The sequence below is a fragment of the Oncorhynchus mykiss genome, chromosome 28 (assembly GCF_057628025.1).
Source record: "Oncorhynchus mykiss isolate SJ-2025 chromosome 28, ASM5762802v1, whole genome shotgun sequence".
Lineage (NCBI taxonomy): Eukaryota > Metazoa > Chordata > Actinopteri > Salmoniformes > Salmonidae > Oncorhynchus > Oncorhynchus mykiss.
In genome coordinates, this window is record NC_143049.1 from 28778134 (window position 1) to 28792171 (window position 14038).

Consider the following 14038-nt stretch of genomic DNA (forward strand, 5'->3'; position numbering starts at 1 on the left):
CCCACTTGGAAGCCAGGCCTACCCACTGGGGAGCCAGGCCTACCCACTGGGGAGCCAGGCCCACCCACTGGGGAGCCAGGCCTAGCCAATCAGAATGAATTTTTCCCTACAAAAGGGCTTTATTGCAGACATAAATACTCCTCAGTTTCATCAGCTGTCCAGGTAGCTGGTCTCTGACGATCCCGCAGGTGAAGAAGCCGAATGTGGAGGTCCTGGGCTGGTGTGGTTACACGTGGTCTGTGGTTATGAGACCGGTTGGACATACTGCCAATTCTCTAAAATGACATTGGAGGTGGCTTATGGTAGAGAAATTAGCGTTCAATTCTCTGGCAACAGAACATTCCTGCAGTCAGCATGTCAATTGCACACTTCCTCAAAACTTGAGACATCTCTGGCATTGTGTTGTGTGACAAAACTGCAGACTTTAGAGTGGCCTTTTATTGTCCCCTTACAATGTGCACCTGTGTAATGATCATGCTGTTTAATCAGCTACTTGATATGCCACAGCTGTCAGGTGGATGGATTATCTTGGCAAGGGAAAAATGCTCACTAACATGGATGTAAACAAATTTGTGCACACAATTTGAGAGAAATACGTTTTTTTGTGTATATGGAAAATGTATGTGATCTTTTATTTCAGCAAATAAAACATGGGACCAACACTTTACATGTTGTGTTTATAATATTGTTCAGTATAGTTCCGATTATGACAATGGAATGAATGATGGAATGACATAAATAAGGAGAACCCAATAAGAGTCTTCTTCAGATTGTTCACCTCCATACTGTACATCCCTGTTTTGTGCCAACAAGAGGTGGGAGGCAGAGATGACCAGGAGGGAACAGAAGGCAATGAAGGAGAGACTGAGTGATATAGAGAATTTTAGTGTACAAGGTAAGAACACAAAGGCAGACAATAATGAAAGAAAAAGAGGACAGAAAACATGGGGGAACCCAAATATGGAGAGTGTGCAGCGGGACAAAAAAAGGGTCCAGAGAAAGTGGGTGCCTGCTGTCCCTGTTCCTGTGCCAAATGGCAGGGCCATCGAGTGCAAGTCCAGGCCAAAACCAGACCTGACACCTGAGTATGGACTCGAGCCTAAGGCTGACCCAGCACCAAGGCACAGGGCTGACAAGGAAAACATAGAGCTGCTTGACATTGAGAATGAAGAGTGTGAGGATGAACAGTTGCCTCACAGGGGCAACAATAAGATTATGTCTTCCTCAAATTTGGAGGAAGCTCAGCATAAGTTTCAGAAGAAGGCTGAGGAGGCCAGGCATAGGGTCCAGACCAGGGCCAGGGAAAGTGATTGGCTGGGGGAACGAAAAAGTAAAAGTGAGAAATGAGAGAAAGATCGCAAGAACATACTGGAGGGAGGAGACTCAAAGTGATCAGTTCTACATTAACGGTGGAGTGATTTGCAGCCTTGCCCAGCGAGAGAAACAGAACTGGGCAAAACTGCTCAAGGGTGAGAAAGCAAGATGCAGGCCGGAAAGACGCTGGCAAGAGTGGGAGGAGATAGCCAGGAAGAAGAATACACTGAAGAGAAGCGAGAGAAATGGGCTCTGGTACAAGAAGTTGGAGAACAAACACAGCAGCCAGGGTAGTAATGAGGACAACTCGCTGCCTGAAGAAGCATCTGAGGCTGAAGCTGATGAAAGCTGCAATATGTAACTTTTTGGGCGACCTGTCCAAATTCACATAGAAATGTGAGTTATAAATCTGTCATTCTCATTTAAAGCAAGTCTAAAAAGCAGTAGATCTGTTCTGTGTTATTTCTATGCTTCCACTTAAGTTTTGTTTTTGTGTTTTTTTCTTTCGGTTTTGTACACCAGCTTCAAACAGCTGAACATAATTATTGGTTATAGAAAATATATTTCATTGTGGTTTAGATTGTACAATGATTCTCTACACTATACTTGTTTTTTTGTTGAATAAACTTAAATTAGGTGAACTATTACAATTTTAGCAACCAGGAAATGCCAGAACAATTTCTGAATAGTGCATCTTTAACATACTGGCCCTGCTGCTGCCGAACTCAGCAGGAGGGCCAGATACAAATGTCTCTGGTACAGTTATGACACAGAGGAAACACTCCAAGGAGGCGAGGAGCAAGAGGGCGATAATCATTTGGATCAATACAAGAGTCAAAGAAGATGGTCTCAGGAGAACTGTGAGAAGTCCAGCTCCAGAATGGTCATGTGAAAGTTCTCTCTAATTAAATATTTGGAAGCCAATCATACTATTTGTGTCCCAACTGAATCAATGATATACTGTTCCTATCAGATTCTATTAATTGATCAGATACTATTCCCCCTAATATGGTACATTATTGGAGACATAAGATAATATGTCAAAACAAGACACCTAAAAAAAGAAACATAGTTCAATTAGTTGCGTACATTTCCAAATGTAATTTAATGAAACAATTAAATCAAATGGAAAGAATACAGAGGGAATGTTATAGATGTTTTTATTTATTAACCCAAACCCTGGTACCCAAAGCAGGCAAGCTGAGATGTTCCCAAAGTGGCAATTCCAAAGCAAACAAATTCAGAATGATCTGAAACAATTTCCAAAATGATCAAAAAAAACAGTTGCTAATTCTCTAATGGACAGCAAAATGTCTTCCAATCTGTTTTTGTTCAGCAATTCCTGATATGTGATATAGAAATCATTGTTGAGCTTTTGGCAGTTATAGCAAGCCATGTGTTTACCGCACAAATCTATTGGCAACCATAAGCAAACATTTGTGGTGAACACATACATTTGAATAAAAAAAATAGATTTGTCATCACATCCACCGGATAGGTGCAGTGAAATCTGTTGATTTACAGGGGCAGCCATAGTAGTATGGCGCCCCTGGGGCAAATTAGGGTACAGTGCCTTGCTCAAAGGCACGTCGACAGATTTTTCACCTTGTCGGATCAGGTATTCAAACCAGCGACCTTTCGGTTACTGGCCCAATGTGTGACAATATATAGGCGCAACAATTCCCTATACATCCCACAAATTCAGAAATCCTGTAGGCCTAACCCCTGGAATGAAAATAAACTGTTAACTTGAATCTTGCTTGTCATTGTCTTTTTTCACATGCCATATTCTGAAGCAGTTCCTATCTGGTATTATGCAGAGTGCCACCTTGCAGGACTCGCACTGCCAAATGGTCTTGTGCTTACACAAATGACACTGCCTCCTTCCCTCAGAAGCTTTATTACACAACGCAACAGTGATGGGATCTTTTGTGGGCACAGGACAACACAATAAACCAACTTCCACCTCTTCCTCTTCTTCACCCTGCTTTTCATCCTGTTTTTCACCATGCTTTTCACTCTGCATTTCCACTCGCTGTTCGCTCGGTTGTTCCTTCTGCTCCTCGTCCCTCTCCTCCTGAACATCCCCTTTCAGTGCAATGTCAGCAAGCTGCGAACAGAGCTTCTCCCTGAACTGTTTTTGGGCCATGGGCTTTGTGTTCTTAGTCACAGCCATGTCCTTGTGCATGAGCCAGCTGTTCACCACAGCAACATCTACAAAGTGATAGAAGAAGGTCTTGTACCACTTCATGGTTTTCTGGGCCACACTGTAGCATTTGATAAGGGAATCAGACAGGTCCACACCCCCCATATACTTGTTGTGGGACTTGATCGGCGCTGGGGCGGGTACAGGCTCTGTTGTCCAGGTGCCATCCTCTAACCTCTTGCGTCGTTGCACCTGCTCCTTTGCAAAGGCTTTATGGATGGTGGTACACATGATGACTGGTCGTGCGTCCATCCACTTGGTGAAGAGCAGCTCCCCGTCACGAAGCCAGCGGATGGTCCCTCTCTTTGCTCTGGGTGGCATACTGTTCTCTTGAACACCAGCAAGGCCCACACGGTTTTCACGTATGGTTCCACAAGCTCCTAATTTGTTCTTGTACAGGTCACGGAAGAGAGTTGTGCTGGTGAAATAATTATCAACGTAAATGTGGTACCCAGTGCCCAAGTGAGGGATATTCAACAGGTCAATGACAGCGTCATAGCTCTCCCCTTTGCCTGAAGCTGATGGATTTTTGCTCATAAAGACTTTGAAGTCGCACGTGTAGCCATTTCTTGAATCTGCTAAAACATACAGCTTGAATCCATACCTGTAGGACTTGGATTTAATGTATTGTTTGAGGCTGTGGCGAGCCTTGGAGTGCACCATGCGCTCATCAATGGAAAGGTTCTGGAATGGGTGGTAGAAGGCCCTGCATGCATCCAAAATCTGGTCTTTTAGAGGTTTGATTCTCATGAGCCGATCATAGTCTGCAGTCCCCTTCTTCTTGTCGTTTTCCTCATCCTCTGCTGGGTCACTCATGTGCATTGAATAGGTGATTGCCCGAAATCTTGTCATAGTCATGACTGTACGGCAAAAAGGAATACCATACAACCTGTTCGGGACCCAGTAGTCTGATACAGTGTGCACATTCAGCAGACCCATATAGATTACAATGCTGAGGTAGTTGTACATTTCCTCCACAGATACAGGTTTAAATCCCTGTTCATGTCTTCTCTTGGCATTCTTGTTGGTGTTTGAGCAGAGAGTATCAACAACGTCATTACTGAAGAAGAGCTGGAAGAGCTCTAGAACAGTGTAGTTCTTTGAAGTGTCTAGCTGGGGTCCAGGAGTCCTAGCTGGTTCGAAGGGGAACAGTTTAGGCTCTTGGTCTGGTTCATCCTCAGTCTTCCACCTCCTCTCTGACCCAATGATAAGAGGTGTGGCTGCATGAGTGTTCCTTCTGGATTTGGCAGGGCTGGATAACCAGAGGGGAGAGGATGGAGGCCTGGCCTTCTTTTGCCCCTTTTTCTGTGTTCCTTTAGGGCTGGAAATGGTTTTTCTCTTTTTTGAAGCTCTGGTCTCTATGGCTTCTGTCTCAAAGGAAAAGGTGTCTTCATCCTCCTCACTGGACTCTGAAGCCTCAGTGGAGAGAGGGGAGGAACCTCTTACTCTGGGCTGTGAAGAGTCTGTCCCATTGGACGGGGAATCATTCCCGTCTACCGTCTCTGAATGTTCTGTCCAACCGTCTTCATCTCTGGAACGTATCAAAGACAAAAAAGGATAAGAGTGAGCAAAATCTGCTAATTGTGACATCCCTAGTACATGTAAATATATAATAGTCAAGGACCAAATGTATGTGTGACAAAATAATAATCATACCATCATTTGAAGGCATAATATCACATGTAGTGGTCAAGGGATGGCATTTTATGAGACAAGTTATAATACTGAAACTGATTCAACTCACTGGTCCAAAAGTTGATCCAACTCTTCTTTGAAATCGGAATCTATTAAGGAGGAAGACGAGGGAAACCTTACTCTGGACTGTAAAGAGACTGTCGCTTTGGGAGGGGAGTCATCCCTCCCTCTAGTCTCTATAACTGCTGTTCCATTGGACAGGGAGTCATCCCTCCCTCTAGTCTCTATAACTGCTGTCCTACAGGGAGGAGAATCACTGCCCACTCTAAGCTCTATAATTTCTGTTCCATTGGACAGGGAGTCTTCCCTCCCTCTAGTCTCTGTAACTGCTGTTCCATTGCAGTCTACAGTCTCTGAAGGTTCTGTCCAACAGTCTTTATTTTCCTCTCTGAAAACAAATCAATGAAAAAATTTAGTCAGGGTGAAGCAAAATCAGTTTATTGTGACATCCCTAGCACAAGTGAATAGCCCTTCATCTTCAATAATCAAGAAATAAAATTCTGTGATTTAAAAAAAAATCATATATAATATCACATGCTTACTGTGGATGAGTGGCCCAACACAAACACATAATTCAAGGTGTATGCTGCATTCCATAAGATTTTACAGCTAGCTATATGATATGTATCAGTACTGTAGTCGTCAAGGAATGACATTTGAGAGAAGTCGAAATAGTGAAACTTATTGTACATACGGGTCCAAAAGTCGATCCATCTCATCTTCGAAATATGATATGTTGCTGTCACATTCATAGTTTTCATCCCAGTCATTCTCTTGTACTTCCCCTCCATCCTCGTCAGTGCTGTTTTCTCGTTGCCTTTTATCCCCCCTGTATGGCATTTTAATCAAATATTCAATCAAGGGTGAGAAGATCATGCCCAATTTGTTGAACAGTGATGAGTGACATGGTAATGATTTTGAAGAGCACTAGACAATATCTATAATGCAGTCATTAGCACACACTAACCTCTTGTTGTTGCATCCAAAGAGAGAGTGTCTGGCCTGACTAATTGTGTCCGGCACTTCCTCCAGCTCCATCATTACCCACTGGCTATCTCCACAGCCTGAAACCACAAGTTTAGATCATTGAGTTATCCAGCTAACAATACCATTTCGGTTGGTACTGAAATCGGTTGGCACTGAAACTTTCTCCAACATATATAGATTTTTTATAACTTTAGATAGATTTCTGAGTTCATAAATACAGATGACTTGAAATGGTTGTCTGACAATAGACTACACACTCCTAATATTAGGCTTTTTAGGGATTTAGGAAACAGCAATTCAAGACAAGCAGGTCTGTCAAGCAATGCCCCCACAGTGGGACCCCATGCAGATTTCTAACCAGCTACCCCACCTAGCTAGCTAACACATTTACTGTCTGTTTACTTAGCTACCTGGTTAGTGCTGAGGGCTTGCAACCATGTATTTCGTTTCTCCACGTTTAGGTGGCTAGCTGTGTTTAGGTATAATTATTTCATTACATGGTAGACGCCATACCAGAAGCACCATAAAGGTTATATGATGGAACGAAACACTAGCGAGTGGAATGGCGGGTGACTAGCTACAAAAAAATGGTTTAAGTCCATCCCGGGATCTTTGGAACGTCCCTACTCTAACCTTAACTCCTGCTCTTACCCTAACCATAACCCTTGCCTAAACCCTAACGTTAACCCTTACCTTAACGTCAGAGTTGGTACGTCCCAAGGATCCAGACTAGCATTCAACAAAGCATAAATAACAAAGCGCACTACGTCATGTAATGTGACGCCAATTTTACCCACAAGCCAGCGGGGCCACAGTACAAATACCAACGTCACCCCTTCTGAAATTCTTTTCCGCGCTGAACTCAGCAGTTGAAATGTGGAGGTCCTATTGTTTGCTTCAAAAAAGGGTAACTATTCGATTATGTTTTTACAATATAGTTTAACTTGAAATCAGGAACTATATACAGGTATCAAATAAAAACGTTAACATTTTGCTTGGTGGCCAGCTTTGGTATTAGTATTCGACTTGCGTGTAACGCTAAGTCAAGGTGCATGCGTGGCCTGCCATGTGTGCAGGAACTTGCTAACACTAACTACTATAGCTTGGCTACATCTTTCACACAACAGCCGACTTTAATTTTTTACTTTACTTCAGAATCAACACATTCTAAATATATAAGTAAATTGTCTGGAATTTAATCCGTGTCTGATGTGATGAAGAACATGTTGGTAGGGACATCTGAGACCTCTGAGGAAACGCCAACTTTACTGACCAGACATGGATTGGATTTGAATTCTTCATTCCACTAAGACTTTGCCTGTGATATCTAACCGTCCCTCAACTTTCAGATTATGATGTACAACACGCGTGATCCTGGATGACTAATGTATCTGCCTAATGGTTTACAATCAGGTATGGCACACTGATGATAACTCATTGTAATTAATATTTAGCCTGTGATGAATATTTGAATAAGAGTAGTGGACAGAAGTGATTTCTGACACATTTTCAAACTGATGGCCATCTATTAAACTGATTGACATTTTATGACCTGACAAATTTAATAGTGAATGTTTTCCTTTTAGAGTAACTTCTTGCTGACCCTGAGAAACCAGGAGGTTGCTCAATCCTGGTATGTTTTCATGGAAACCCTTAGCTGTTATGGAAATTTACTAGCTATGCTGTTTATTAAAGTATCATTGGGAATCTCTGAGACTATGGAGGATCTTCGATCACGAAATGGTCTGCTGATATAGATTTCTAAAATGCCACCCCTCTGAAACAATATTGATCAAATTGTTTCAGGTTTGCCTCCAGTGGGAACGCCATGGTCTGAACTTCCAGCCATAATGATCAAGGAACCATTGATGGTGAGTCCTGTTTACTTTGGCTGCAAGCATCATTTTCAACCATTGCTGATACAATGATGACTGCATAGTTCAGCAGATTAAACATGAAGAACTATCAGCATTGTCTTTCGCTCCTATCTGATGTATCCACTGTTAAAAAAGACTGTAGGATTATTTTCGCTCTGAATCCATTTTATGAATCAACTTTATTTGTTCTTCAGGTGGTATGCCTGAAGTTGGGGTCACATGGGTGGAACCTTTAGTGTGACTCCTCGTACCAGTTGCTGGTAAGTAGTGTTTACTGCAGCTGGAACACTCAACTGTTGCTGATACAAATGATGACAGCATAGTTCAGCAGATTAACCATGAAGAACTATCAGCATTGTCTTTCGCTCCTATCTGATGTATTGGCTATTATATAACTCAAAGTAAGCACTTGTACAACGTTGTCTTTACATTTCATCAGCCAGTGATGAAAAGATTCTGCCATATGATTACACTGCTTATACTCCAACCGGTCCATTTATTTCTGGGGGTTTAATGGTGTGAATATATCTGTTTTTGGTGTGCTGCTCCTGAACCCTTTGCTTATTCCCGTTCCAAGGGGGTGTTGGAAGATGAGGTGAATATGCAGTAAATTCCCTCGCCACGTGAGAATCAACTGAGTGGGTATGTTATTTTACGCATGCAGAGTATTTTCCATTATATGCCACTGGCTTACTGATTCAGTATCTTACCCTTTACACGAGGGGTATATTTCAATGGGTTGGTCTGCATTCTTCCCTAAAATATTCATACATTTACTGTGCCCATTTCAAGATCAGCTTGAAATGGACACAGTAATTGACTGCAACCAAAACCCCATATTAGGTTTAGCTTGCTTGATGGACCTGTCAATATAGTTGTATCAATGTTAGCTGGCTAATGTTAACTTGCTGATCCTGCTTTGTAGTATGCCCCTCTGGTCTGTGAGTTATAGTTATATTGTGGGGTTAGAAAATGATGATTCAATTCTTGAACTCTCTCCCTGAGATCTTGATGACAAGAAAGGATACTGATCTCTCCCCAATGATTCCTAGTGTTTCAGCCTACCAGTGACTATTTGGCTCACTTGTGTTTTCTTCCCTCCAGTGTTTGGTCAGGAGGGTGTGCAGGACCTGTCATTTACCACTGACCTACAGTTGTCCTGACGAAAGCAGTGCATCACCGGCTTGAATTTATAATTTAGCAATTTGTTTGGAGACATGATGGGGGGGGGGGGGGGGACTTCATTCAACTGTACATGTGTTCTAATTTTAGCTTGGTAAATAAAACCAGTAAGTGTGTAACTTCATTGTCCAGAACCAATAAAGGAATTTGTACAGAATTTGTGATATTTTTTTTAAATATTTGCTACATTAACTATTAGATATGGGTGTTTTTTTCCCACCTTTTATTTAACCAGGTAGGCAAGTTGAGAACAAGTTCCCATTTACAATTGCGACCTGGCCAAGATAAGGCAAAGCAGTTCGACACGTACAACAACAGTTACACATGGCGTAAAACAAACACAGTATAAAGTGACTTGAAGATGGTTCCTATATATTCATGGTGGGTGCGGTTTGATGCTACCAATTTGAGGTTCTGGCAAATTTGTGTTGCTGGTTTCTTGGCTACAGTATGGTACATTAGCTGTACCACAGCATCCAAAGTCTCAGCTTCCCTGTCAACCAATGAACATCGGACATTTGTTCAGGGTGGACTGATTGGCCAGGCGGACAGGGAGTGGGGAAACTGCGTTTAGCAGGGTGGTCAACTATCATTTAACATTTAGCAAGCCACGTCATGCGAGGGTCGATGCTATTCAGTGCACTGATTGCACTAGCCAGTGCCGAACCATCGCTGTATTTTAAAGAGCAGTTTGAAGATGGGGGTGAGTTCCATTAATTTCGGCTAGGCTGCCGTTATTGCCAGATTCAACTGAATTTCCAACTAGCCTAGCTAGTATACAGCTAACTGTTAGTGAGCTAATCAACCATAACGATGAAACGACAATAGCTAGCTATGCTTCGTTAGATGCAATAATGCATGTTTAGTTTGCTTTTTAGCCACAGAGTCGCTTATAACGATGGCTGGCAAGTTTGCCAGCTAATTAAATGTACATAGCCAACGGGTGACGCTAGCCTAGTGCTTGAATAAACCTTTAACGTTAGCTAAATTTGTATTCACCTATGCCAATATTGTGGCCTTTCTAGTATTTGATTCTGTTTTTGCTGTCAGATTCTTGGACTACCCGGTGGGTTGAATCCAGCCATAGGTCTGACTACGGGGAATTTGTCCTGACACCTGGGAAATTCTATGGAGATCCAGAGAAAGACAAAGGTAGATATCGTGTCATGAACCTGAGGCTTCATGTAGTTTAAAGTTTGCACGCTAAAGATAAGCTTGTCCAATATTATGATTATTCTGACGTTAAGACCATGTGATAAAATATTTGAATTCAACTTTTAATCCAGAGAAAGTCAGTTAAGAACAAATGCTTATTTTACAATGACTGCCTACACCTCATCTGGTCAGTCAGTTTCGTGACCCCACCATTGTTCTGAGAATTTCAGAATCAGTCTCATACACATTTCTGCTTTTCCTCTCGACTGTGGAGCAGGAAGCAACTCCGAATTTGAAACGGTCTAAAACATATCTTATTCCCCTCAGGTCTCCAGACCAGCCAGGATGCCCGCTTCTACTCTTCTTCTGCTCGATTTGAGCCCTTCAGCAACCAGGGCAAGACCCTGGTGATCCAGTTCACTGTGAAGCACGAGCAGAACATCGACTGTGGGGGAGGCTACATCAAACTATTCCCCGCTGACCTTGATCAGGCAGACATGCATGGAGACTCCAAATACAACATCATGTTTGGTAAAGTCCATTACCAATGAGATAATGATGGTACTAGCAAAATGATTGATAACCACTTAGTTACACTGTATTGTGTAGGTTGTATTGTTTAGGTTGTATATTTAATTTGTACAGTTAATCATAATGGTTTTCCCATATCCAGGTCCAGACATCTGTGGCCCAGGCACCAAGAAAGTTCATGTCATTATCAACTACAAGGGCAAGAATCATCTCATCAACAAGGACATCAGGTGCAAGGTAAAGCATATGTCACAAATGAGCTTTTTCGACGTGACGTCCACATTGGGTGGATCAAATCAATATTTTTTTTGTTTTCCAGGATGATGAGTACACTCATCTGTACACTCTGATCCTGAACCCTGACAATACGTACGAGGTGAAGATTGACAACAAGAAAGTGGAGTCTGGAAGTCTGGAGGAGGACTGGGATATTCTGCCTCCTAAGAAGGTCAAGGACCCAGAGGCTGTGAAGCCAGACGACTGGGACGAGAGGGAGAGGGTGGAGGACCCAGAGGATAAGAAACCAGAGGTGGGTAGATAACAGTAGACACCTTTTCTGTCTAGAGACCCATGGCTGTTTCTGCATTCAACAATGCTAACAAGCCACATTATTGTATTGGCAGGACAATGGCAGAAACTGACTGGCCGACCAGGAATCTAACCAGCTACTCTTGATGCAAAAGCAATCCCTTCTGTCAATATTTTATGAGTAGAATGTCTTTCATGATTTTCACTTTGTTAATGTGGGGTTAATGATTCAATGTTGTCATTTGTCAGGACTGGGATAGGCCAGAGAACATTGCTGACCCTGACGCTAAGAAGCCTGAGGATTGGGACAATGAGATGGACGGTGAATGGGAGCCACCCATGGTCTCCAACCCTGACTATAAGGCAAGCAGTCAGACACATAACTGGGGCTAAGGTATTTCCTGGCCCTATACACATGACAGAACCACATTTTGTTTTTTGATTGAGACATCGAGTATGACAGTAGTTTTCTCTATTGCCACTTCAGTCATATGAACAGCTGTTTAATTGATTTGTTTGCCTTCTCAGGGCGAATGGAAACCCCGCAAGATCGACAACCCTGACTACAAGGGCAAATGGGTGCATCCTGAGATTGACAATCCAGAATACAGCGCAGACTCTGAAATATACAGATTCGACAGCATCGGCGTCATTGGCCTGGACCTGTGGCAGGTACTGTGGAGGACCTTATTCAGTTGTTTCAGTACCTTAATTATTGACACGTAATGCTAAAGAGTGGAATCTTATTGAAAAGTATTCTGTTTGTGATTATTTAAAAAGGCTATATTTTTCCTTTTTAATTGAAAAGAGAAAATGCATCCCTGAAATAATATTTTTGCCCAGAAGTATTTGGAGTAATTCAGACATGTTCATTGCTGTCACAGGTAAAATCTGGGACCATCTTCGATAACTTCCTGATCACTGACGACACTACGCTGGCAGAAGAGGTTGGCAATGAGACCTGGGGTCAGACTAAGGTCAGTGGTACTCACCTCTCAGGTTCAAACTTTAATACATACCCACTGGGCACAGACGTCAATTCAACGTCTATTCCACATTGGTTCAACGTTATTTCATTAAAATTACGTGGAAACAACGTTGATTCAAACAGTGTGCCCAGTGGGTATTCACACTGGTGTCTCTTGAGTCGCATTCCCCTAACCCCAATTTGTTATCTGACAATTTGTTACAGGATTATTTGTCTGAATAAATTCACTAGTTTGGTTTCAGATCTTTATGAAGACATATTTGCAACGTTGCCTAACAGCACACTACAAACTGTAAAAATGCTAATTCCTGTGGTTTGTTAAAATGGCTGTCTCTGTTTCATGTTTTGTAGGATCCAGAGAAAAAGATGAAGGTGTCCCAGGAGGAACAGGAGAGGAAGAAACTAGAGGCGGAAGAGATGGGGAGGAAAGAGCAGACAAAAGACGAGCCTGAAGACGAGGAGGAAGAAGAGAAGGAGGAAGAGTTAGAGGACCGTGAAGAAGAAGAAGAAGAAGAAGAAGAAGAAGAGACTGGAGCAGAGGAAGAAGAGGAGGAAACAGACTCTATAAAGGATGAACTTTAGAGGACTGACTTTCTCATTGGGGTGAATCTTCCGTTGAGCCTGGGGAGGGATTATGCGTCATTTCTCTTTACCATCCAGTCAGTCAGGCCTCAAAGTAATGTTGAGAGAAGGGGCGGTGAAGAAGTCATTTAGATTTTACTGCAAACTCTGTGACATTTTTTATTTTATGTTTTTTATTTAACTTATTAGATTTTGACTCACTGGTTTACCGCCTTATTAATTAAGGCAGTAAACCAGTGTGTCAAAACTAACCTATTTCTTGTAAGTATGCATTTAATTGTCTGTTTCTCCACCAAATATCACAGATGAAGTCTAATTGATTGAAGCTTGTGTGTTTTTGTTTTCTTAATTCACATTGAGTGAATATGTACTCCATGTAAATCCTACTCAACCTTGACATGCATAGCGATAGTTTCCCATTCATTCAATGTCCATTTGCTAACTAAATGCAGTCACATACTGACATACTATTAGGTAGAAGTATCATCTATAACCTCACCAAGGCCAAATTCATTCACCAACCTCTAATTCAATTGACATTCAGCCATGAACTACTGTAGCCAAGTCAGACGTTTACTCCATTGTGAGTTTTCACTGTTGTATTTTGTCTTGCACAGTAACCGCATACTTCCTAATGTAGCCTATTGCATTTGTTCCCCCTTATTGTTTTTGTAGATATTTGGAATCTTATTTGGGAAATTATGACGATTACAGATATTGTTGTGCAAAAATACTGTACAGTAGTAAAAAAAAAAAAAAAGAGGGTTGTTTGGATTTTACATGTGTAAAGTGTTCCTTTTGTTACAAATCATCATCATAGCCTATATAATACACTATTTAGGCTACAGGCAATTAGAAGCCAAGCTAATTAAGTAGCACCATATGCTTCCAGACATTTTTCTACAGACCAGAATTAATGACAAACATTGACTTTCATAAAATCTCATAAGAAAGTTTTTTTTCCTGTGTTGGGAGTTATTGCCTTGTTATTTA

The 14038-nt window shown here is 41.9% G+C and overlaps 2 protein-coding genes, 1 long non-coding RNA gene and 5 other non-coding genes across 11 annotated transcripts; 7 read left to right on the plus strand and 1 right to left on the minus strand.

Moving 5' to 3' along the window:
* Positions 1-2457: 2457 nt before the first annotated feature.
* On the minus strand, positions 2458-6993 carry LOC110508837 (piggyBac transposable element-derived protein 4). Of its 3 annotated transcripts, none has more exons than XM_021589685.3 (5): positions 6896-6993; positions 6183-6279; positions 5910-6044; positions 5265-5603; positions 2458-5051 (listed from the first exon to the last, which is right to left on the minus strand). In XM_021589685.3, exons 2-5 carry the CDS (start codon positions 6254-6256, stop codon positions 3059-3061), a joined length of 2541 nt encoding a protein of 846 aa, XP_021445360.3. In that variant the 5' UTR covers positions 6257-6279; positions 6896-6993; the 3' UTR covers positions 2458-3058. The 3 variants fall into 3 exon arrangements, with proteins under 3 accessions (XP_021445360.3, XP_021445361.3, XP_021445359.3); XM_021589686.3 differs by having other exon boundaries at positions 6716-6904; XM_021589684.3 differs by having other exon boundaries at positions 6613-6904.
* Positions 6994-7009: 16 nt separating this feature from the next.
* LOC149970820 (uncharacterized) lies at positions 7010-9418 on the plus strand. Its single transcript, XR_016492730.1, has 7 exons — positions 7010-7109; positions 7552-7615; positions 7789-7835; positions 8009-8073; positions 8274-8339; positions 8657-8721; positions 9184-9418. It is a non-coding gene; the product is annotated as an uncharacterized LOC149970820 (long non-coding RNA).
* LOC118944901 (small nucleolar RNA SNORD74) lies at positions 7404-7483 on the plus strand. The gene has a single exon (XR_005040305.2). It is a non-coding gene; the product is annotated as a small nucleolar RNA SNORD74 (small nucleolar RNA).
* Positions 7655-7725, plus strand: LOC118944908 (small nucleolar RNA SNORD75). The gene has a single exon (XR_005040312.1). It is a non-coding gene; the product is annotated as a small nucleolar RNA SNORD75 (small nucleolar RNA).
* On the plus strand, positions 8119-8202 carry LOC118944903 (small nucleolar RNA snR60/Z15/Z230/Z193/J17). Its single transcript, XR_005040307.1, has one exon. It is a non-coding gene; the product is annotated as a small nucleolar RNA snR60/Z15/Z230/Z193/J17 (small nucleolar RNA).
* Positions 8379-8463, plus strand: LOC118944902 (small nucleolar RNA snR60/Z15/Z230/Z193/J17). The gene has a single exon (XR_005040306.1). It is a non-coding gene; the product is annotated as a small nucleolar RNA snR60/Z15/Z230/Z193/J17 (small nucleolar RNA).
* Positions 8517-8589, plus strand: LOC118944900 (small nucleolar RNA SNORD47). The gene has a single exon (XR_005040304.1). It is a non-coding gene; the product is annotated as a small nucleolar RNA SNORD47 (small nucleolar RNA).
* A 183-nt stretch (positions 9419-9601) lies between the features above and the next one.
* Positions 9602-13998, plus strand: LOC110508839 (calreticulin). 2 transcript variants are annotated; one of them, XR_016492729.1, is made up of 9 exons: positions 9602-9964; positions 10312-10413; positions 10744-10947; positions 11090-11184; positions 11267-11476; positions 11571-11838; positions 12004-12147; positions 12360-12452; positions 12815-13365. XR_016492729.1 is itself a non-coding variant. In XM_090224969.1 (9 exons), exons 1-9 carry the CDS (start codon positions 9877-9879, stop codon positions 13043-13045), a joined length of 1281 nt encoding a protein of 426 aa, XP_090081095.1. In that variant the 5' UTR covers positions 9602-9876; the 3' UTR covers positions 13046-13998. The 2 variants fall into 2 exon arrangements, 1 of the variants encoding a protein (XP_090081095.1); XM_090224969.1 differs by having other exon boundaries at positions 11725-11838; positions 12815-13998.
* Positions 13999-14038: the final 40 nt, after the last annotated feature.